At 38.5% G+C, this 24365-nt stretch overlaps 1 protein-coding gene across 1 annotated transcript; it reads left to right on the top strand.

Annotated features, from left to right (window-relative positions):
* Positions 1-6288: 6288 nt before the first annotated feature.
* LOC121955433 (transforming growth factor beta-3 proprotein-like) lies at positions 6289-23600 on the top strand. The gene is made up of 7 exons (XM_042503391.1): positions 6289-7048; positions 14313-14476; positions 18570-18699; positions 18832-18939; positions 19914-20079; positions 20305-20458; positions 22118-23600. Exons 1-7 carry the CDS (start codon positions 6703-6705, stop codon positions 22274-22276), a joined length of 1227 nt encoding a protein of 408 aa, XP_042359325.1. The 5' UTR covers positions 6289-6702; the 3' UTR covers positions 22277-23600.
* Positions 23601-24365: the final 765 nt, after the last annotated feature.

Raw genomic sequence — 24365 nt, 5'->3', positions numbered from 1 at the left:
GTTTTTTTTTAATGAGGTCAATAATTGCTAGCATTTCTACGTGTGGTCTAAAAAGGTTGGTTTTCATCATGCAGTGGTTATTCAGACTTTTGTGGGGAGTTAAAAAAAAAAAGCCTGACAAGAGAGAAGCCTTGATGGACACAATCAACCACAGAGATAAATCAACAAACTGAAGGGACAGTCAACTTTCACGAGGCAGAGGAGCGCAACGATCACACAGAAGTGTAAGATCTGACCATAATTTAAGATTAAGAATAAGCCATCTGCTTCTCTAGCCTGTAGTAAACAGAGAAGCAAGTCTCACTCTAAACAAATCTTAGCCTAAAACACAACCTGAGCACACCTGTGAGGAGATCAACATTTTAAAAAACTTGCCTACAACCTCAAACTTAACCACAACACAGAGATAAGGCTGTAACTCTGCAGATTATTTCTGTACTCAATTCAAGCATTGCAGCAAGATGAGGACGTAAACCTCAGGCACAACAACGACGAAGCGACAGACAAGCTTTTGCTGACTCCACGTGATCTCACCTTAAGTCATCGTCTAGCCGGCGTGGTATTCCTTTCCTATGTACATGTATTAAGAAAGCCGATGACTAACACAGATGGTGGACAAATCAAATGAGTCATCCGAGTTGTATGGCTATGACATATACACATCATTGTCTCCGCTGGTGTGGGTTTAAGGGGTCTCCTGTTGGCATTCCTATCCAACTGACTCCCCAAGTATGACTCATAGGCTTGTTACCCCCAGACGGAGCAGACTTTACTGTGCTGGCTTGTCAGTGTGCTGTAGTGGGGAAATCTGGCGGGATGCTGCTCAGTATTTGGGGTTTGTCTGACTCTGTCTCGCCAGTCTAAACTGTCTGACTGTGTGTTTGTGGTCAGACGGTGAACTTTGTCTACTCCATAGGAACCACGCTGAAATATCAAAATATACATGTTCTGTAGAGACACAGTTGCCCGATCGCTGCTCTGCTAGAAGAGGTTAAGCACTACGGCAGCAGTTGCCACTCGACAAGCACAGTCAGCAGGAATGTAACCTACATTACAGCGAAAAGAAGACATATTCCTCCGTATTGCTACCAGCATGTGTTTTTGTTTTCATCCTCCGGTCTGTAGCTGCATTCCTTTCCTGTGTGTTGTGCGAGACGGAGAGATTGCCGGAGAATGACTCACTAAAACCTGACCCAGCAGTGAGGTAATCACTGGAGGACGCTCGGAGTAAAAGTGAACTTTGATGGTGATGGCTGGGATCATGTCTAGGAATCCCCAGACAGTTTGGAATAGTACAGTGTGTATGTGTGTGCGTGTGTGCGTGTGTGTGTGTGTGTGAGATGACATAATTTCTGTGCACCAGTCCAGTCCATTAGATGGTGTGTTTAAGGCCTCCTGATGAAGGCCCATGACCCATTACAAAATCTCTCCACACAAACTTGATAAGACCAATGGAAATAGATGCTCAACCCTAAATTACAGCTGCTAGTTGACCATTTATAATTCTGCCTTATTATTTTCTTATTTTCTGCCTTATACTAACTTTTTTCTTTTTTGACCCAACCAGAGGAAAAGAGTGAGTCGTGTACAGTGTGCAACTGTGCTGTTGATGATGATGATAAAGGAGTTTTCAGATAAGGATTTTTTTACTTCATTAATTTTGCAGAAATACTATCCCAACTAAATGTGGCGTTTCAAAGTTAAAGAAAAATCTTATAAATTATGTAACTGCAAATTTGGTTCACGTGTAGATTTTCTGGACTCTTTCTTTGCATGTTAAACATACATTTCCTGGCATGAATGTAGGTTGCAGGGGGATGCAGGGGACACCTCCCCCTCAGAACATTCTTACTTCCAATTAAGACATGACAGTAGGAGAGGACTTTCACAATGATAAAATTAAAGACATAACATAAGTTAATGGTGAAAAGGCACACATTGGTGCATGAAAAAATCACAGGAATGAAGTAAATTAAACATGTGATGCTCAGGCTCCTAAATCCCCCATTTCATATGTGTCCTCCCCACTGAAACGAGACCTATGCCCTCGCTCCATAGTCACTAGCAGTCCACTTCAACACTACATAAAGCTACATCCTCCTTTAAAGTAACACCTCTCTGACAATGTCAATCAAAGCTGAACACTTTGCAAAGTTTGAATTGAAGGCTGAGCTGTTGTATTTGATTTTACAGGTGTCCTTTATAAGTGTCTATTGAGCGTACGTTGTAAAATAACATGACCCTATGTAAATGTACAAAATGTTGAGTTTTTCTGCTCTCTCGTGTCTGTACACAGACACAGTCAGCAGATATTGTTTGTTAAGCAGCATCACCTGCTGGCTTAATGGAGAACTGCCAACATTACAGTAATTGCCAAAGGATGAGACAAAAAGCCACAACATACTATAAACCAGGGATAGATGCTGATATTTTCAAGCACTGGCCCCACAGACCACCCAGCCCCTATATTTGGTGGCCACAGTGCATTTTTTTGTGGCACAAATGTAAACTTTGGTAAAAACAGTACAGAAAAGACAATTCAACCCAACTTAACAAAGCTTCCTTAAAGGTATACTATATAGGATTGTCCGTTATTGTTTATAAACACGCAAACCAATGAAAAAGAAAGTAAAAGCTGACCACAGATTCCTTTTTTTGCATTTCTTCTCTCTATGTTTGTATCTTGTTTTTATTTTTTCTGGCACTGCGTCTCTTGGATGCCTGCTGCTTACAGTCTGGCACCTGGTTGCTACCTTTTTATAAATCCCCAACCTCACCCGAGTATTTTGGAGGAATATGCCAATAAACCTCCCAAACACAGAAAATATGAATAAAATAAGAAAATACAGGCAGAGGGCGGAGTCTCTGCAAAAAAATACATCGCCACACGCTTTCAGTGAGTAACAAGTGATGACTGAGAGGGATTACTTCTGTATGAGTCTATACATGTTTTTTAGGAAAATCCTGCATAGTAAGCTCTATCATTAACTGTGACACTTTGACAAATGAAAAGACACTACCAGTATGAAAATATGTCATTATTTAAGTTGAAAACTCAAGTTATTTGTAAACAATAGGCGCGGATGAATCTGGATGTTTGTGGAACTGTAATGTTGCGTTTCCAAAGATGTGCAGTGCATGGGATTTTTTTTTTTTAATGTAATTTTTATTTAGTAGTCTCACTGAGACACGCAGTCTCAATCTCAAGAAAGACCTGATGAAATTTAGCGGCCACAGAGAAAGTTTTTGTGACCACAGTTAAAGTCGAACCCTCAGTACAGAACAAGTTTCCTTCTAATGATATCAGAACAACCAAATGTTAACACTGGAATGTAAAAACTTTACATAAGCCACATTAAATTAAGCTCTATTCACTGAGGTGTGACACAAACTGGAGAATGATTTAGTGTAAGAGGATCCTTCTTTAGAACAAGAATCACAAAACAAAAGACAAAAGTGTTACACACTTGGCAAGACAGAAAAATCATGAATGACTTTACACTGTGTCACAGTTTCCTTTAACTTTGCTCTTGAGAGCAAGCACAATGCAACAAAGAGGACCAAAGGACTGTGGAAACAGGCCAGATGGAGGATTGTGTGGAGTGTCTGAGGGATAACCAAGGACCAGGGTTCTTGTCTCAAAATAGTTTCACAATGGCTATGAAGACATCCCATCCCCTGCTCATTCTTGGATCATGCAAAAAGCCAAGACACTCATTTTGGGTTTGGATCACTTAAACATCACTCAGCCAAAGTTATGAATGAAGATTTTTCAGCCAGAACTCAGAGCGACATTACGGGAAACCAATATCTGAAAAACAAACAGAAAAGCAAGACTGTTCCTACCTCCTGACCAAAGCACTACACAACAGATACCAAAGAGCTCAGTCATTAACTGACAACATAGTTTGCTTTGCACTGCTGATTCAAACCCCATTTTTATTCAACTGTCAATGAAGCAGCAAAAGGAAAACCTTGACATTCCTAAAATGCTCAATAGATAATGAAAATGCGTCAAAGTTAGTCTCTACATCATGCACTGTTCACAGACACAGTGATGTTCAAAGAGAAAAATAACAGACTAGCAAGAAAGAGTATGAGATCTATGAAAGTTTCATTTTCATTCAAGTATTACGGTGAGTTGAGGAAGAAATGACCTTGTTCTGGCAAAATATGTAAATATAAAAGTCATATTCATCTTCAACTCCATGGAGCCAGAAAGTTTGCATATAGTACAGAAAGGCACCTGGGCATCTGATTCAAAGCAAAAATATTTACCAAGTTTGGACATTCTACAAAATCATTCTTGCTATGCAAACTGGTGGGCAAAAGAAACATAGTGAAATACCAGACCCCATGTTTGGGTACGGGGCCTCCAGTGGTTGAGTGAGCTTTGACCTAAAATAGGTCTGAGAATGTGGATATGCTCTATGAATAGAGATAAAACAGACTGTGGACGGGGGGAAAAAAATCAGAAAGATAAAATAACTAAGGGGCCTGCAAATAAACCGTCAGACATCAGAACATAAAAATGAATTTTGTGCGGATGGTGGTTTGCAGAGGGCATGGGAAAATCTGCACCCACAGAAGAGAAACTTTGGTTCTTTTGAACAGTAATGCAATCATGTCGCCAGACAGTGTCTGAAAGGATCTCTGTAATTTGAGAGCTTGTCCTGTATTGTGCGGGTCTTTGTGAGAGGGCTCCAGCCAAAGAAGAGCGGAGAAAAAAGCCAACAGTGGATTTCAGACATGATCTTTACGGAAATGTATATGTTAAGTCTATAAACCCAGTTATTGTCATTTTATGGTTAGTACAACACGTGCGCATAAAAAACTTAAAATAAACTACGTAATAATTAAGTAAGTAGTAAGTATAATTAACTAAAAAATCAGTTTTTGTCCAGCACTGTTCACCACAGAGGGGTTGGTACCCAGCTGGGCATAAATGTTGTTAGACTTTGATATTTGGTTGAATTTCGATCATGACATCAGGGTACTAAAATTCAAAGTAAGGACAACTGCTAATGCCAACATCAATTATGAATAGAATACTATTGGCCGATGACGTTTATATTTTGTTGGTTTTAAGTTATCCTGTTAAGTAACCAAAATCCAAATATTCTGATTGTCTGATGCCAACATCATCTTGACGTAAAATAAAGACATTTAGTCATAAGGCATGGATACCAAAACCCAATGCCTGCAAAATGTCATAATGTTAACATGCACACAATGGCGAATTCTAACATCTTGGGACATTCAAAGTATTTTCAACCCAATTTTAATTCCAACCAAAATTGAATGTCTATGCAATGTAAGAGTCCACTGTCTTCGTGATATCATACTGACATCCAGTACCAGCTGGGTGACTACAGTGTCCAATGCAAAAACATGAATGTCCCTAGAGCCAGTGTTTGCTTTGTGGCAATCTCCATAGATGATGACCGGCTCCCTTTATAATATAACTGGCTCATTATAAGGTAACGAAAAATGAAAATGCAGTTATTCTTATTTTCAGGTGATTATACACTAAAGAACATTATATGATACTTCATTTCTGCCAATGTATCCCCCTAAATCCTACACACTTCACCTTTTAAATTCCCTCTTGTTTTTTCCTATTAAACCTAATTAACACACAGACAATGTATAAACTTTAGGCTTAATATTTGAAGTCCTAAACTTAGTTTTGACAGTTGCGTTAGTCTACATTTGCCTTTTAACAACTTGAATCAGCCTGTGGGAGGAAAATCAAAAGCAAACATGGGAGTTGTATGTTTCTGAAGGCAATAAACATTATGCTAAAGGTGTATGAATATGCATTCATCAACTCTGATGATGTCGGATGAAAAAAAAGTCAACTGCAAGTACCACAATTTACCACTAGAGGTTGCACGACCCGGGATACAGTATGACAGACAACCAGAGGAAACATCAACTGAGCTGAGATCTGTATAAGATCACTATTTACATACAAAAACATTTAAAAACAAAACAAAACACCAATTATGGGTTACAGGACTACACATTTACTACACTCCAAATGCCTCAATAAAAAAATGGCGACAATATTAACTCAAAACTTTCCAACTCCATATAACTGTTTGTTAACGTTGTCGAAAATAAAACTCAAAGTTGTTCATGTTTTTGTGTCTCAGTCGGAGTGCGGTGCAGCGGCCTGTTATGATTCGGGCTCTCCTTTCGGTCCCTCCTCCATCAAACGTCAGAAAGTAGCGGTATAAAAAACGTGAGGCCATGCAGACCGCTCAAAGTTGCATATACCTCCTTAACCTGACAGCCAGCGGTCTGCCTCCGCACAGACAACACAGAGCCAACATCACACTTTAATGACAGAAAAGAGGAGAAATATGCCAAGCGGCGGGACGACTTAAATCGACTGGACTGAGCACAAGAATGCAAAAGAAAAGTTTGTTTCTACAGATCTGTTTGTGCCGGATAAATGTCACACATGCGGAATAGTTTCTGTTCGGGACTTTTGAATTGAGTAATGTCTAATGGGCGAACACATACTTGGATTTCTGCTGATAACAAAAGGGACTGCCACGATAAAACGAACTAAGTGCGGAGTTTTTCATCATTAGTTCCCAAAGGAAGTAAAAAGAAACAACAGTTATCAGTTTGACTTCAGTGACACTGACCTGCACATTTCAACTACAGAGCGAACCAAATGCAGAGAGAAAGATGCATTTGGGTAAAGCTTTGCTGTTTGTCCTCCTCCTCAACTGCGCAACTCTGAGCTCATCTCTGTCAACTTGTGCCACCGTGGATATCGATCATGTGAAGAGGAAGAGGGTCGAGGCGATACGGGGTCAGATTTTGAGTAAACTCCGACTGACAAGTCCTCCGCAGTCTCTCGGACCGAATAAGATCCCGTATCAGATCCAGGCTCTGTACAACAGCACCAAGGAGCTACTGGAGGAGCTCAGGAGGGATCGGCAGCAGAGTTGCGGCCAGGACAACACAGAGACAGAGTACTATGCCAAAGAGATATACAAATTCAACATGGTCTACGGACCGCCAGAAAGCAGTAAGTATCGCCATTTATTGGGTAGCTATCGCGTTCCCGTTTCAGTGCCAGCAATTAACGGGTCCGTAGTGCGTAATTACGCACCAAATGCCCCAAACCAGTGCCAGCCTGACGCACCAAAACTCTGCAGGATTCCAGTGTCATTGATGAATATCTGTCGGGTTTTCTAACCTATTGTTCAGCAACTCTCACTGTGTTTTAGGTCTGCTGCAGGGCTGTAACTATAATATATTTTGAGGGGGGCACACCCCCCCTTTAATATTCAAGTATGTCATAAATGCACCCCCAATTTATTGATAAAAAAATCTTAAAAATACTTTGCTACACAGGTAACCATGCAGTGCTGTCTAAAATGATAATAATTTGTTAATGTAATCAGAAATAAATGTAACAAATTACCATCATTTTTACTACCAGTTCTAGTATTACTAGTATTACAGTTAATGTATAGCTGTACTTGCTTATGATACATCAGTATTTCCCACAGAGTTATACTGTATTTGTAACAGTAGGGGGGGGGGGGGGGGGGGGGGCAACAACAGCAAACCCCTCTCTAAGTTTGGCAGTTTTTGTTGCAGGTCAGAAAACACAAAGCAAAGGAGTTCTTAATTAGTTTTTTCACCCTCATCAGTAGTTTTGTGACTTGCAGGGTGGATAACTAATCAGTCGATCTGCTCAGAACTAATTGGATCAGACTGATGGATAGGAGGAGCAGCTGCTGTGAGTGAATTCAAACTTCTAGACCCAGCAGAATGAACTGTTAAGTTTCACTTTCACTGCACCTGATGTTCTGCTGCTCCGTCTGTGCCCAGAGTATGCTCTGCACCCCGAGAGAGTGGTGCAATGAACAGTATATATATATATATATATATATATATATATATATATATATATATATATATATATATATATATATATATATATATATATATATATATATATATATATCTTCCAATAGCGCTGCTAATGAACAATCCAGTTCCTAAAGTAGAAAATGTATTTGCGGCAACAGATGCCTGATAATAGGAGAGTAGTTTTCAAATTTGATTTTTTTCCTGGGTGAAAGATTTGGTCCCCCTCAGCCTCCATCCACCGTGTTGACTCAGTAGCTACAGCCGTGGTCTGCTGCATCCCCTTCAAGTAAGTTTAAAACACGTGCTTGGAATAATTATTTGCGTCATATCTATGGTTTAACTACCAAAACATTTTTAATTACTTCTTGAAAAACTTAAAAATTAAAAGTAGAAATCCAGAAACTATAAATATGCAATTTGCTTCTATTTCAAAAGTTGACCTGCTGGACCCAAGATGCTTGCAACTTCAATGAGAAGTCTTGTTAAGTTTCATTATGGAGCTCAACTGAATCCAAGACAAGTCGTGATGTCACATCATCATCCTGTAGGTACACATGTAAACTCAGACTTGATGGATGTGAAAACAGCACATATTCTTGCACTTTCAAGGAAAAAAAACACAAGCAAAACACATTTTTGAGGCTGAGGGAGGCCTTAAATATAAATACTGTGAACCAGCATTTTCCTTAAAGAGTGTCAGAGCTCTTTTAGGATTTGTAAAATTGAAAGGTAAACTTCCTACCAACCTGTTTTAACCCTGCATCAGTGTTCCAGGAAAGTCACTCTCCTCCTACTCCTGACTCCACTCTTCCTCCTCTTGTTATTTTCCTCCATGGATTCTGTCCTTCTCCCCAGATGTTCCCACTTCCTTTCCAGTCAGGCCCAAATGAGAGGGACATCTGCCCAGGCGGATGGGGATGCCTTTAGGAGAAAAGTAGGAAAGTAGGAAAAGTTAACAGAGGTGGACAGGAAAAGTTAGATGATGGAAGGACCTCCCCGTTAGTCTGGATAGAGGCATCACTCTCTCTGCCCTGGAGTCTGTCTGGACAGGAGTAGGGTCCCACACATCACTACCAACCACCTCCCCACTGACATGGCGCTTAGAGTGACCCCACTTCCTGTCTTGGCCGGTGAATTACCCACACGGGTGGCCCATGAGCATGAGATCACTTACTGCACTGCTCAGGTTGCTAAATTGAGTGTGAAACTGAGCCGACATCCATCCCTTTAAAGCTGAATGATTCTACTGTGCCGTCATTTCATTGCCTCTAGGCCAGTGGTTCCCAACTGGTCCAGCCACTGGGTCCAGATTTCTCTGGGTCCACACATAAGAAAAACTGCCACATATTCAATTTTATTTGACAAAATGTAAATAACACATGAGCTTAATACACAATGAAATAAATCATATTCCAAGAATAAAGTGCAGTCAGTTAAAACCAGGGGTGTTTCTAGGACTTAAAGGACACTGGGGGCTTAGCCTGGGAAGAAAAATCGCAAGTTGGGAAGGCGTGTTTTCGTTAACAAATTTTTTTTTCTTTTAAAATTTTGGGTAATATTTACAAACTTTTTTTGGCAATTTTTAAAGAAAACATGCCTTTCAAACTGCAGGCCAGTCACAATAAAAAAAAAAATCACCAAAATGACATCATTTATCACAGTCGGAAACTTTAAAAACAGAAATTAGAGTTGGATTTTTAAATTTCCAGTGGTCCTTGAACATATTACGAGGGACAGACACTTCAGGCATTTTCCCCGAGTCACTCAAGGAGGCTCAAGGAAAAATATTTGTAGCTTTAGGGAGGGTCCAAAACAAACATACAAGCAAACAAAAAACAAAACTCCCAAAAACAGCCAGCCAGTTTTTCACAAACTTGACATGTTTGTAAGTCACTTACAGTCCATTCAGAATGGACTCACGACCTTCTTTTGGACCGCAATCCACCAGTTGGGAATCACTGCTCTAGGTAACATTAATTTCACCGCTCAGTTAATAATGAGCTTTATTTTGCTTGTGAAATATTAAAGATTACCAGTAAAGGCCTGTTGGTGATTTGTGCTAAACCTTCATTTGGCACAACTATTTCCTCTATAGAAATAAAAAGCTCTGAACTGGAAGTGGAAAACCTGTGCTGAGAGGGACATGTGTCAGCACTTGAGGGAGATTCATGCAGCATGTGGTCCGGCTGAGTTTGGATTACCGAGAAAGCAGAATAGGATAAATGCTGTGCGTGTGTAAGAGCCAGAGAGGGCCTCATGGTCTAGAGCAAAGCCAAGACCATTGCATCACAGTCCCTTTGAAATCAACAGGTGTTTCTCAAAAGACCTATTTTCCTTCAGCAATGTTCTGTTTTGAATCTCGCAAAAATGGTTTTGACAAAAAACGCCAGGCAGTAGGTGCCTGGACTTGGTGTGGTTCAGAGCCACAGATGGGCTTCATGATGCAAGACTTATAAACATAAATGTGTTTTTTTCTAGCAACTAGGTGAAGGCAATAGTTTCATAATAATAGGAAATGTTATGGTCTTAATGCCCTTTATTTTGATGTGATTAGCTGAAAAACAAAGAAGGAAAAAGGCAGAATATAACAGCATCATAAGTACTGAACTGACATATATGCACTAGTCAACATCTCTACTTCTCAGATACTTAAAATGTCAACAAGCCAATAATATTCTTCAAATTTTACCCTTTACTAAATCCTAAAACTGTGGTATTGGCATTGTAGAGTGTTTTTCTTATGTGTCCAAAATGATGTCATACTTGGAAATATGCATTTTGTCAATACTCTGTATATCCACATGCATACACCGAGCCTGCTCTCTGAGGCTGACTAATGTGATTTTCATATGCCAGAGCAGGCAAGGTGAATAATTTTATAGATTCAATGAGCTCAACTCTCACCCTACTTTGGCAGGAACATTTTTTCAGTTAAATGACAAAAAAAGGCACAGATTTACACAATATGTTATGACACAATACAGAAATTATGATAACATTTATTCAGACGATTGGGTTTTGTCTTGTTGACCCATCCATCCACCCCAACTTCTTCACTAAACAAACTTTGTCACTATTATACCATCACATTATTTCCTCCTTTGCTCCTGTCATAAATACTACGACTGCTAGAGTGCTTTGTCACTTAAACATTAACTGTTTTGGGGCACTTGCTGCATGGCTGATGTTGTCAGTTATTACATAAGTAGCAGTATGCTTTTTCACCTTTAAAACTAACGCTCTGTTAACAGGCAAATGCAACAACATTCTTTGACTAACACTCAAAGGCATGTGTCCCCATCAGGTGCTGGTAGGCCGATTTTATTAGCTTTGGACTGAGAGGGTTGGCTGCTTCCCCCTCTGCCTGTCTTTGCACTAAGCTAAGCTAAACAATAGCTCTAACTTCATATTTATAAAGCTGATATGAATATGAATTTGATATCAATATTCTCATCTCAAGAAAGCAAAAAGTGCTTTTCCCAAAAGTAGAAACAGTTAAGTGTATTGCCCCTTTGTGATATAACAGGACCAGAGGTGTAGCTTTTTGGAATAAAATTTTGAATCTTAGCCAGTGACATCACTCTTTCCCTATGTTAATGTGGGCAAACACACTCTCACTTTTTGATGATTTTGAAGGTAAACTGTTGACCTTTGGTGGATCTGAGGCAGCTCTGTGAACCAACACAAATCCGTGACAGGTGCAAATGAAGCAGAAAGCTGCTGGAAGACTGGCAAATTACTACATTGAGAGGCCGGGCTGCAATCATCGGAAAGATTTCCTTTTATAGCATGGTACGCATACAGAATCTGGCATATGTCAATGACTGAGGTTGGGTTGTGGAGAAGTCATCATGGTCAGAAAGGGGGTCTGGGTCCAAAAAGTTGTCAGTGGGACCAAGGATAGCAGGGTTTTTGATACACAGATACCAGAGGAGTGAAGTCATACTAAGCTCAATAATATTGCCATTTCAATTACAGCATTTTCATTTCCACCAAATATAGACAAAATGTGTTGGAGAAACACTGAGGAATTTAGATAAGGCAGGAAACCACACCAATCATCCACTGTGAGCTGATAAACTTAGTGCCAGCCACTAAAGAGTCAGGCAAACCAAGATCAGATTTTAGGTGTGAATGGGTTTATGAGCATATAACAAAAAATACTGTAAATCCATGCCAATGTTTTTATATTAAAGTATCGCTTAAAAGGCAAAAAAGGACACACTGCATCGCCACCTAGAATTTAGAATTATTACATTTGCTGCCAACACAGTTAATATAGTGCTGTAACTCTTTGCACACCTGAAAGTACTCTGGCATCAAGTGGATACAAGTTTGATTCAAATGATCACATACCTCATTGAGGTAGGGAAGTATTTTCCAAAACTATGTTGTGGATGGAAATAGGCTTGAACGGTTTGTTATTAAATGGAGTTGAAATCAATGGTCAATTAATCATTAAACTGATCAAGAGAAAAATAATCAAAATATTCAAATATTAATCAAAAAGCAAATATTTTTCAAGTATAACCGCCCAAAATTCACAAGTTTCAGCTCTTTACTTATAAGGATTTGCAGCTTGTCTTTGCCTCGTTTGCTAGAACAATTAATTATGGTTTTGGATAGGGATGCAAGATAATACTGGCACGTCACTGGTATCAGTCAATACTGGCTTTAAAAGGAAATATCAGAATCTGTATACATGCTGATTTCTACTGATATCACAAACAGATTTTTTTATTGACAAAGTGAACATGTACAAAACATCAACCCCAAGTTGAAGTATTTTTCTTACTTGCACAATGAATGGATATTACATACAAAAGCATTGTACTTTATGTCTCCATCTGCTGGTGGGTCATCAGGATAAGAGTATGCATAATATGATGTTAATGCCACGACAGAAGACACTTCATTATTACTAAAATTGGAAAACAAAAGTGGATATATCAATATTCGCATCAGTTATTATCCAAATTGTTATAAATCAGGATATTGGCACAAAAAAAATTCCAATATTGTGCATCTCCAGTTTTAGAGTGTAGGTCAGACAAAACCAACTGGTTTCTTTTCCAACGCCATGTCAGTGGCCCTCAGCTTCAGACACCGATGCACCAAGAAACCCTTTAGTGGCGACAACTTTTGATGCCCAAGTATAAAGAGCATTAAGATTGGCAGGGGGTGGGAGGGGAGTGGAGGCAGATTGGTCAAATAAACTCCCGACTTTCACCCAGAAAATAAATGCTCCTGTCCCATGTGAAACCAAACGTCAGTGAAGTAATTTCAATAACCACATGATGTGTTTTTATGTATTGCATACTAAGCAAGAGGTGTAAATCACATGAGTTTACGTTACATTAGTAACAAACGTTCTTATTTTAAGCCAAACCGTGGTGTTTTCTTATAAACTTAACCAAAAGCTTTTGTTGTGTAAACCAAAGGAAGTAAATCTTAAAGTGAAGTGTTTTACCTAAGTTCTAATTTTATTTTGAATAGAGACTGTATGCATTTAAATGAGTAGAAACTGTCCATTTTCTCTGAAAATTTAGTTTGTTTTTTAAATACAAAATACATGTTAGAAGCATAAATTGACACACCATTCCTGAGTGTCCAAAACTGATGCTGCAGGTGTATCTAGAGCTTTATAGTTTGGTGTGTAGGGCCACTGACCAAGCGTCAATATTTGACAAGTTGGGAGTAAGAATGTCTTGATAAAAAATGCAATTGATAAAGCCATCTCTAGCTTTGAAAAATTTTGAAAAGACTTTCTGTCCCTACGTTCTGACTGTGGCTAAGGAGGTAGAGGTCCGCCTGTCGAATACTCAGCTGTGTTGCAGCTGTGTCATCAGTGTGTGATTTCATATGAATGTCTTATGAATAGCAGTAATGTGTGTGAATAGTTGAATGTGACAAGTAGTGTAAAAGCACTCAGAAAGGTGGCATACAAGTGTTGGTCCATAATAAATAAAATGTTATTTAGTAGATTAATTAATAATAAAAAAAAACTTTAGTTGTGAACCTATTATTAAATAATTTAATATTGTACATTCACTTTTTTGGTCAACTGCAGACACATATTTAAGGATAGAATTTTCCTTGTTTCATGATGGCAACACCTTGTTTCTAAGGTTTTAAAGTTGTTTTTGTACGACTTATTACCAAAGGAGAAAATGTTACTAGTAACACCTGTGCTTGCTGATGTGAAAAAGGGCTACCTGAGAACTCATTTAAACTGGTACACTCATATAAAGAGGATAATAATGTAAGTGTCTGTAATAATGTGTTCCACAGGTCATGTAGCATTTGAGGTCTGTGTTTCAGACAAGAACTGCTTTTATTGCATCAGACCACGATAAGAATTTCCAAGCCTGTTCTCTTTTAAAATCTTTATTTTATTCTCTCTGTTCCAGACGATCTGCTCTACTGCCCAAAAGGCATCACCTCTAAGGTTTTCCGCTTCAACGTCTCCGCCATGGAAAGGAACGCAACCAACCTCTTCAGAGCAGAGTTTCGAGCTCTGAGGGTGCCAAACTCAAGTTCCAAGAGGAATGAACAGCGGATTGAGCTCTACCAGGTGCGTAAAGGTACCGTTTTCTTGTCCCTTCTACTGAAATCAAAGGCAAAGCTCACAGTCAAAGCAACAAGGAGCTTCACAGCCTTTTTCTAAATATTAATCTTTGTTACTAGATAGTTTAATTATAGACTGTCAGTAACGTTTCTTACATAAGATGGTTAGTTGTTCTCCACCACATGATGTTGTGCCTAACTGACAAAGAGAGCCAACAATAACCAGATTGTGGTTGCAGGAAATGGTAACAGCCACAGCTCAACAGGCCTGCAGAATGTTAATAGAAGCAGGACAGAGTTTCTGTTAGTGTAGCGCTGGCAACCCAGAACTAATAGAGTTCTCATTTTGGTTATGAAGAGGTCATTCCTCAAAACAGTAGGCAAAGTTTATAAAGCTGTTAAAAAGCTCTGGTCTGTGGAGCTTAATGTGCAGATTAATGGGATCTGTTGTATGTTTCTGTGGCATATTGTTTGTGCTTTATGTGTTTTTACTATGTTTTTACATTTGCTGCAACACAAATTGCCCTCTAGGACCAATGATGAACTGAACTGTACTGAACTGAACTGAACTGAATTGACTTGAATTGAATTGAATTGAATTGAACTGAATTGCACTGAACTGAATTACATACACTGTAGTCAACATCATCATGCCCATTATTGGCTTGTAATGTCCTTGGCATTAAGAATTCAATACGAAAATAATGACTGAAGTAAATAAATAAAAAATAACACTATATACAGATACTCTGATAAGAAAACCCAAATGGACAGTATTGTCATTCTGAATAATACTATAAATACTGTATATAATGAATATATCATATATATTATATATGCATCACATTTAATGGTCCCTTGTTAGCATTTGCTCTCAAATGTAGTGTTTTTCTATCAATGTATCAGCCGTGTAATGACAGAATTCACTGCTAAGACACTGTAGGCAGCTTTGTTCCTGTAACAGTTTTCTGCAGGGTGTTTTATTTAAGCTGAATGTGACTGAATGCAATCTGCATGTGCCAGCAGTGTCTCCTCCTTTGACAACTGATGACTTAAGTTCACCAAGCCTATCATGTATTCCATTGTATTTATTTTGTGGCTTGGACGGTCTTACCGTGGCAAAATTACAGCCCATCAAAAACACTCATTTATTTCTGTTCACATCAAATCTGTCTAAACAGTTGTTTGCACAAGCACCAATCATTAAAATGTGATTAACTTCACATGTAGGCTATGTAACTGCAAGCACCCCTTTTGCAAGGCTGAGCGGCGGCGCCATATCCAGAACACAGTTTGCTTGTTCACAAAGCCCAACGGCATGATATGATCAACACTACACTACAACACACTAGAATAAACAGACCAGGGGAAATGTAAAAAGGGTCTCTTTCAGTTACAAACCCACAGAGTTAGCATTCAACTCTGCAGCTTTACAAGACTTTCTTAGCTTTTAGCTTATTGTTTTGGTCTTAGTGCACACACATTTATTGTAAAACTATATTTTACTAACAGCATGCAGCTATTTTCAGCAAACAAGCTTTGATAAACTGGCATTGCCCTACCTGACCAAGAAACAGCATACAGTATAGACAAGGCTAGCAACTAGTTAGCTAACATTAGCTTGTTAAGAAAGTAGAACAACCTGCAAGCTAAAGAGACAGATATTGGACTTTCATTTATCCACTGGACACAAACAGGCTGTCTGTGAACTTGCTGTGGGATTCCTGCATACAAGGTGTTTTGCGTTATCTTGGCTAATTAGTCCTCCCCTCAGGCTGAAGGTGGGTGGACTATGTGATGTCACCTGACTTCATAAACCAATCAGAAGCATAAAAGCGTAATTTAAATGAATCTAATTAAAAATTCCACCTAAACGGTTTACGTGGACGCTAAACAAAATGATCCGAAAAGATAAAGCGTCTTATGTGCCGGAAATAAAACTAAAGTTTTCATGAATTCAATGTATTCAATGTATAAAGTACAGAAGGAGAAAAAATTATTTTGCCCGTTAAATCAGTTTAGCAGTAGGCTTAGTAACATGTGTAATCAAGGCTATTTTCTGTAGCTACAAATTACAGATGTCCCTTGAACAGCTCACAAGCAGAACATCTGTGGATGTTAAAATTTACCAATGTTCCCTGAATGTCTTTTATGCAGGTTACAACAGTGGAAAATGATTTTTATGTCCAGCAACTAGTGGCAGACAACTTTGTTCAAAAGAAATTTGACAAAATAATGAATGTAATGTATGAGACTAAATCTGGTATGAATCACTTTGATTTGGAGTACTTGCCGGATAGTGTTCCTGGACGAGTACGGCAGTATATGTCCCTAAACAGCTACTGAGTAAGAACTGTTGAAAGTTTGGGCATAGTGTGGTAGATGTGGGGAGAATGAATGTGAGGGATAGTGTGAGAAAGAAGTGCCTTCCTTGCAAAGGGAATCATGCAGCATGGGAAGCTAACTGTCCAAAAAGATACAGAAATAATCTGGGTTAGATCTAAGAAAAGACACAAGCATAGGGGAAGCAGGTCAGGTATGGCATGAGGAATTTAGGTTTTGTAATGATCCGGTGAAGTTTTGGGCCTCCGTGGCAATGGTAATTAAGAGTATTGCTGGAGAAAGGAAATCTGAGAAAATTGACATAATTATAGATGCAGCAAGGAGATTTCTGGGTGTTGTGGGAGTTTCTGGAGAAGGTGTGCAGCAGCAGTGTAGAAAAGCTTTTAGGCTCTTTCTCACACCTGGAAAATAGAGAATTTATAGCGAAGTGGGAAATGAGTGGGAAGGGGTTGTTACTTTATTTAATAAGTGGAGACTTTGGTTTAGATCCAGTAGTTGGTGGTAAAGCAACATTATTGATGCAAGCCGCCATTAAAAACTAAAGAAAAATAATCTGTTTTGTGTGATGCGCCAAGCACTACATGAAAATATCAATAATATATGAAAGACACAACAATGTCTGTTAGTTGGTTGCTAGGCTACAGTAAGATGATGAATGTGATAAATCAGTGATACTAAGCTTGAGGTCCGCAGGCCAAATTCACAATAAAAAATAAAGTGATTCATACTCGGAATTGTTTTTGTACTTTTAGTATACCATAAGGTGCCAGAGTGCATAAAACAGCATCAAAATAGAGCTTGTTTATCAAAAAAAAAGTGCCAGTGGAGTATCCCCTGAATCCTGAGAACATCTTAAAATCCTAGAAACATCCTGAAATCCTAGAAACATCCTGAAATCCTAGAATTGTCCTAAAATTCTAAAAACATCCTATAATCCTAGAAATGTCCTTAAAATCCTAGAAATGTCCTTAAGTCCTTGGAACATCTTTAAAATCCCTTAAATTGGGGTAAAATACAGACTTTGCTTTAATAATTTCAAAATCACATGATGTCTAATGTCAAATACATGTGCTGCAATCTTATTTATTTCATCTGCTTGCATGCATCCAGTAATCACATTATCTTAGCTCCTAACATGATTCATTACGGGTTATTGGTGGCACGGTTCAGACCGACAGCATCTGGTCAGTCTGCTTTCTCAATCACAGTGGTGGGAAGTGGAACTTCATACCCACAAACATTAGAGACTCTGGAAGTTTGCGGTTTATAAATCCAGGCTCAGGTTTTGGCTAAAATCTGTGCAAAAGATCACCTTGAACACTGGCTGTTAAAGTGATTTTATTCTGATGGACTTTTATGCACTGTGTTGTTTTATGTGACGTTACGTTCATATCAGTGGTCCTTATGTATTGTGATGTTTTATGAATTCAAATGTTCATATTTATTTTAGGTAGTATAGGCTACTTGCTGTTTTGTGCATTTTTATCTATTTTTGTCTGCCCAGTGAAAATAGATAGAAATTAGCTGCTAGCTAACTCTGGTGCAATTACTTTTAAATGTGCACTGTCCCTGTAAAAAAAAAAAAAAAGTATTGTATGTATTGTATGTATTAGACAATTACAACAATTACCACAACAATCATGATTGGATGAATGAGAGCTGCTTCTTGTACCAGCATCCTTTCCACTCTATTCTACATGTTATAGGAGAAAAAATGTTTCAGAGTGACCGTTATTATTATTATTATTGCTTTGTAGATTGTGAGGCCAAACGAACACATTAGAAAACAACGCTACCTTGCAGCCAAGAACGTGCTGACCAAAGGAACTCCAGAGTGGGTCTCCTTCGATGTGACTGAAACTGTGAGGGAGTGGCTGATGAACAGAGGTGAGATACCATTAATCCAAATGATCAGCCCATGTTTGAAAATGTATTTTGCTTTAGTATTTAATTTCGAAGGGAGAGAAAGTTGACTTGGACTTCTTTGTAGAAATCCTCGCATTTGTCTTTTGTCATCAGGAAGTAATCTGGGTTTGGAGATCAGTGTGCACTGTCCCTGCCACACGTTCAACCCAAACGGTGACATCATTGACAACGAGAACGAGGTGCTGGAGGTGAAGTTTAAAGGTGAGTTTCAACAGCTTTCTGTCATATAGTTACTTCTGCAAGGTGTTGTTTGCTCTTTCAATTTAATATCTCTAAATATTTGTCTTTTTGCCATTTTTTTTTCATTTGATCATCCCTCTTATCAGTTTAGATGCAATTGATTGTGTTGCATGTATTATCAGTGTAGTAATGTAACAAGTAAAGTATAGATATTGCCAAAAAATACTTAAAATGTAACTGTGAATTATTACTTTAAGTATTTATATTTCTTTTAACCTTCAGTTATGCTTCACTACATTTCCCCAAAGCATATTAGTTACTTAATATAAAATAAGGGAGGAAAGGAGGAAGGGATGGATGGGCGAATAAAGGAATGGGAGGGAAGGAAAAACTTGATTTTGTTCTTTTAATCCTTTAAGTTGTAAAAAGACCTAGTTTTTCTTCCAGTGTAATGTACGCTTCATTTTTAAGGTGGTATATGTTACTATTGCTACTGGAGTAATATCATGACTTTAACTTCTACCAAAGTCATTTTCTGGTAAAATACCTGTACTTTTACAGAAGTATGGCTTTCAGGTACTTCATCCATCATTGTGTGTTATGTGGTCCTTAGTGCTACAATTTACAAGGTTTACTCTTTAATAATTCCATCAAATATGTCTTTATCCTGGTAAATAACAATAATAATAATATACAAATAACAAAAGATTATTTGTATATTTCTTCTCAATTATAGGAAGTGCTAATGATTGTCTTTATGTCGCTGTCTGAGTTAACTTTTGCCTTGTCTTGCGATGAAAATATTTTATTGTGCTTTTAGAACAAAGTGTCTGACATAAAGGCAGTTTTTTCAGTTCTGCATTTTGTAAAAGAATAACAGGGATGACAGCTTCATAGTCAACAATTTTGCAAATTGTATACTTGGTTGAGAGAAATTACGAAAGGAAAAAAAGCCACTAAATAGTTGGTTTAAATGCATCTTGTCTATAATTAAGGCGTGGATGGAGATGAGGAGCACAGTCGCTGGGATCTGGATCACCTGAAGAAGAGAAAGGACCAGTACCTGCCTCACCTTATCCTCATGATGATCCCACCCCACCGCCTGGAAACTCAGTCTACACGCCGACGCAAGAGAGCTCTGGACACAAACTACTGTTTCTCGTAAGGGATACACAAATCATCTCTAGCAGAAGTGTGCAGTGCTAGTAAATTTAGTCAGTTAATCAAATCCTCCAAATGCATTAACTGCAAAACTATGAAAAGCTTATGCTATGCTAAATATATCTGTTATTTTACACATATGGCCGGAAAGATATTAAATGTTAGGATCACAACTACAAAAAATAAGAGGTCTAAGTACGCTATTATTGTGCATCCTCATCACAGAAACACGGAGGAGAGCTGCTGTGTTCGCAAGCTCCACATCGATTTCAGGCGTGATTTGGACTGGAAGTGGATCCATGAGCCCAGTGGTTACGATGCCAACTACTGCTCCGGGCCATGCCCTTACCTGAGGAGCTCAGATACAACACACAGCTCGGTAAGAAGCACCGATCAGAGTTACAAAACAGGAAAGCTTGTGAGAGTAACAATTTTCCCACCAACTCAAAACATAGTCTCTCATTTACTTCTAGTGGTAAGTAGCCGTGCAAATAGTAACAGTTTTATTTGCCCAGATTTTGAGATATCCCCCTCTGAGACCTCTGACTCCACCATCCAACTGTGGAAGTACTTTCTACTGAAGAAATGAACCCTATGAAAACTGCTGACAGTGTTGAGTCCAAAGTTGTGACCGTAAGCAGATTATCAGCCTGGCCAATTATTGGGGCTGATATTTGGCATTTTTCCATTTATCTGTGTCTGCCTTCTATTTTAATAATTGCCCATAAAATTAATTGATTAAAAAGTGCAAAGAAAGCAACTTTTACTTTGTAAAACCTTAGGGAGCTATTTTTATTCATCTATTTTTTATTTAAATTTTCACTTGACTATAAAAGAGTTGCAGGTAACTTGCTAAATTTGATGTTGAAAGTTTAACTTTTGATTAAACGCTTTGCTAAAGGCATTCAAACGTTTTCTGTTGGAGTTTGTTACATTTCAAATTCCAAATATTGACAGAAAGATTTTAAATTTTATTGTAAATGTATATCGGTTCCAATTATTATTATTCCAATTATTCCGATTATCAGTATCATTAACTACTAATAATCAGTACTGGTATTGGCCCTGAAAAACCAATTAGGTCGACCCCTAGTTTGAAAACTACTGTATGTCTAGTAAATACTATGAGAAGTGTTTATTTGGTCATTAATATGTTTCCATGATGAATTCATAATGATATGTCTTAATAATAGTCAAGCTATTAGAGTGACTACATTTACATGTACAAAGTACTCTGGGTTTGGTCCAAAAAGATGAAGTTCTCATAAAGCTGTCAACTAATGAAAATGAAAATTCCTCTAATATTCCTGTTTACATACAACCGTGCATACTCAATTAAAGTGCCCTAGCAAGTCATTTATAATGTCAAAATATTTTAAAGTAACGGTTGGAGCCGCTTGTTCCATTTTGCTTCTTGCATCGAAATAGGATTTTTTCTAAATTTTCCACCCTTAGCAAACTTGTTTGACTATGCGAAAACCACCTCCCTCTTTCATTCCTGAAACTACCCTCTTGAGTAGACTGAAGTTGCAAAATTTGCGCATATCCCAAAACCTGTTGAGTCTCTAAAAGTAGGTTTGTTTCTCCTACCAACTGCAAATGTGAGCTTTTCTTTTGGGCATGCATCTCTACCCAATGGCCTTGTAAATTGTTGGCAAGTTGGTTTGTGTATAATGTATCCACGACAACACACAGAGCTGACCATAAACAGACAAGAAGCTATGTATCGCAAACTGTGGTATAAACCCCGATCAAGACGCATGTTACAAACGCGCTTTATACATGTCCAAAGAAAGCTCCTAAAATCCGAACAATATCTGCATGTCCCACATCTTACTTTGACAATGCATCATTCAGAAAAAGGCCTTATTCTGAATATCCAGACAAATCTAGAATATTGTCCTATTCGGAATAAAAGTGAAATATTAGTGTACGTGTAAGAGTGGTCACTGATTTAAAGTAGTCAGCATATTATTAACTCTCAATTGCTCACAAGACACATAATATAATGTAATCTTTCCCGTGTGCTTTCCAACAGCTGCTGAGCCTGTACAACACTCTGAATCCGGAGGCATCAGCCTCCCCCTGCTGCGTCCCTCAAGACCTGGAACCCCTCACTATACTCTACTACTCTGGACGGACCCCCAAAGTGGAGCAGCTCTCCAACATGATCGTCAAGTCCTGCAAATGTAGCTGAGAAGATGTGAACGGCAAGGCAGCACGGCAGGATTTTACTAGGTACTGACGAAAAACCCATGCTCGTTGACTTTTGGACTCTTAGCTGTGACAAATACTTAAACTGACCCTGTGGCCTCGTGGCTTAGATCTGAACACCACTTCTGGAGGTCACACATTTTTGTAAGGATGCAGATTGTCTGAAAAACTTGAGATCATCATTTTTTGTTTTGATTTTTCCCGTTCCCACTCTGGATGACAGGTAGTTATTTTCATTAAAAAATCCAAGCCAAACATCATCTTGCAATCAAAGTATGATATTAAAATATTCCCTTGTAGATTTGTGGAGGTGAACACATTCCTAAAGATTGCAGAAAGCCCTGTACAAATCGATCTGTGACAAAGCGGGAGCTGCTTCATGGACCATGAATGAACTCATTTTGTGGAATATTTTCTGCTTCAGAGTTGAAGAAAATATTCCACAAAGTTTAAGTCTCTACATTGTCAGTGGAGCAGCTTTCCTGTCTCTACCCTTGATGATAACATTGTTTATAGTCATAAATATAGATTGTGCCCTACTGAGTGGTCGAAGAGTCCTTTCAGGCTGGATTTTACCTTTGCCTTAAGTTCCCTTCCCTTCAAACAGTGGACATTATCTTCAAACACAAAAGGAGAAAGGACAGACTCGCTGCTGTATCCAAAGCCATAGCTGTGGTCAGGGAAAAGGAGAGCTGAGAGAATGCCTGCTGGATTTGCAATGGAAAGTGAATGAACAAAGAAGTTGAGCCAAGCTTTTCTCTTTTTGGCCAGCCAGCAGCAATGGCCTTTTTTTTTTTTTTTTTTTTTTTGCGGTGCATCTATTAGAATGGATGGAGGAAGAAGAAGAGGAGGAGGAGGAGGAATAGAAGGAGGAGGGGACCTGTATGGAAGCAAAGGACTGTGATGGAAACAAGCCATGAGCACACTGCCATTCACTGGAAGTTCTCATCTCTAACAGGTTCAAATTATTTCTGGGACATCAAAGAATATACTGGAAAAAAAACATGTGTTATGCAACAGGTTTTTATGGGATTTCTTTTACATTAATAGCAGATTTGGTCTGTTATGCAACTTGTCATATAGAGATTGTTTCACTTACTGGGACAAAAATTGACATGTATCTCCATTGGTGGAAACACTTTTATATTGAACTAAGGGTACTGTTACATTTTCTTGTGATTTAGAAAGAATGCAGCTTTTTGTCCATGTACAAATGACTTTGACCTGTTGTATGTGATCCAGTGTATGTTTGACTAAAGTGTATTAAAAGGGGAGTATTCCCAGAAAGTTCAATCAGAGCAATTTTCTCCAGCAATTACAGATGTCAGTTTTGGTTAATTTTGCTTTGGATAGCCCTGCACCCATTAACCTTTAACAACCTTTCTAATTTTTTAAGAAAAAAACAACCCTCATAACATGAAATACAAGAAGCCTTTCCTTTTAGTCAGGCGCTCCATTCACTCAGTGAGCATTAGCGCCACATTTAAAAGCCCTATCCATTTAAAGGAAGTGAAATTTTAATGTTTTGTGATGTAAATGTATTGCCTTTAATTTTATTTTATTTCATTTTATTTTATTCAGACAGCTAGTCAGGTTTTTCTAGACACAGATAAACCCATTAAAATAGGCTATAAACTCCTTTCCCTTTGCCAATAGAGCAGAGTTTTGTACACAATGCTGCGGCAGACAAGGAGGGGGGGTATTGTAACAGACATGTCAGCAAACAGGTAAACAGTAAAGAGCAGCATGAAAAGAGTACAAACTTTACGGCGGTTACTTCTCTTTATATATCTCTTATTTATTCAGTCTTTTATTCAGTCTCCTTTTCAAACTCAGACTTATTGGATCAGTGTTTTAGCTCTGCTTAGGTGGAGACGGACGGTAATTAGTGGCTGCGTGTCACTGCATCTTGCTGGTTAAGGAGCTGAAATTAGCATGTAGCTGGAGGTGATAAATAGCCGTGACTAGGCCTACTCCAGAGTCAACCTGAAGAGCAACAAAATTAAACTGAAGATCAACATGCATGACCGATAAAAAAATTAACTTATTGACATCCTTCCCGGCAACAACAG

This window comes from Plectropomus leopardus, chromosome 16, assembly GCF_008729295.1.
Source record: "Plectropomus leopardus isolate mb chromosome 16, YSFRI_Pleo_2.0, whole genome shotgun sequence".
NCBI lineage: Eukaryota > Metazoa > Chordata > Actinopteri > Perciformes > Serranidae > Plectropomus > Plectropomus leopardus.
Note: the sequence above shows the minus strand (reverse complement) of the source record. Positions and strands in the feature narration are given on the sequence as shown.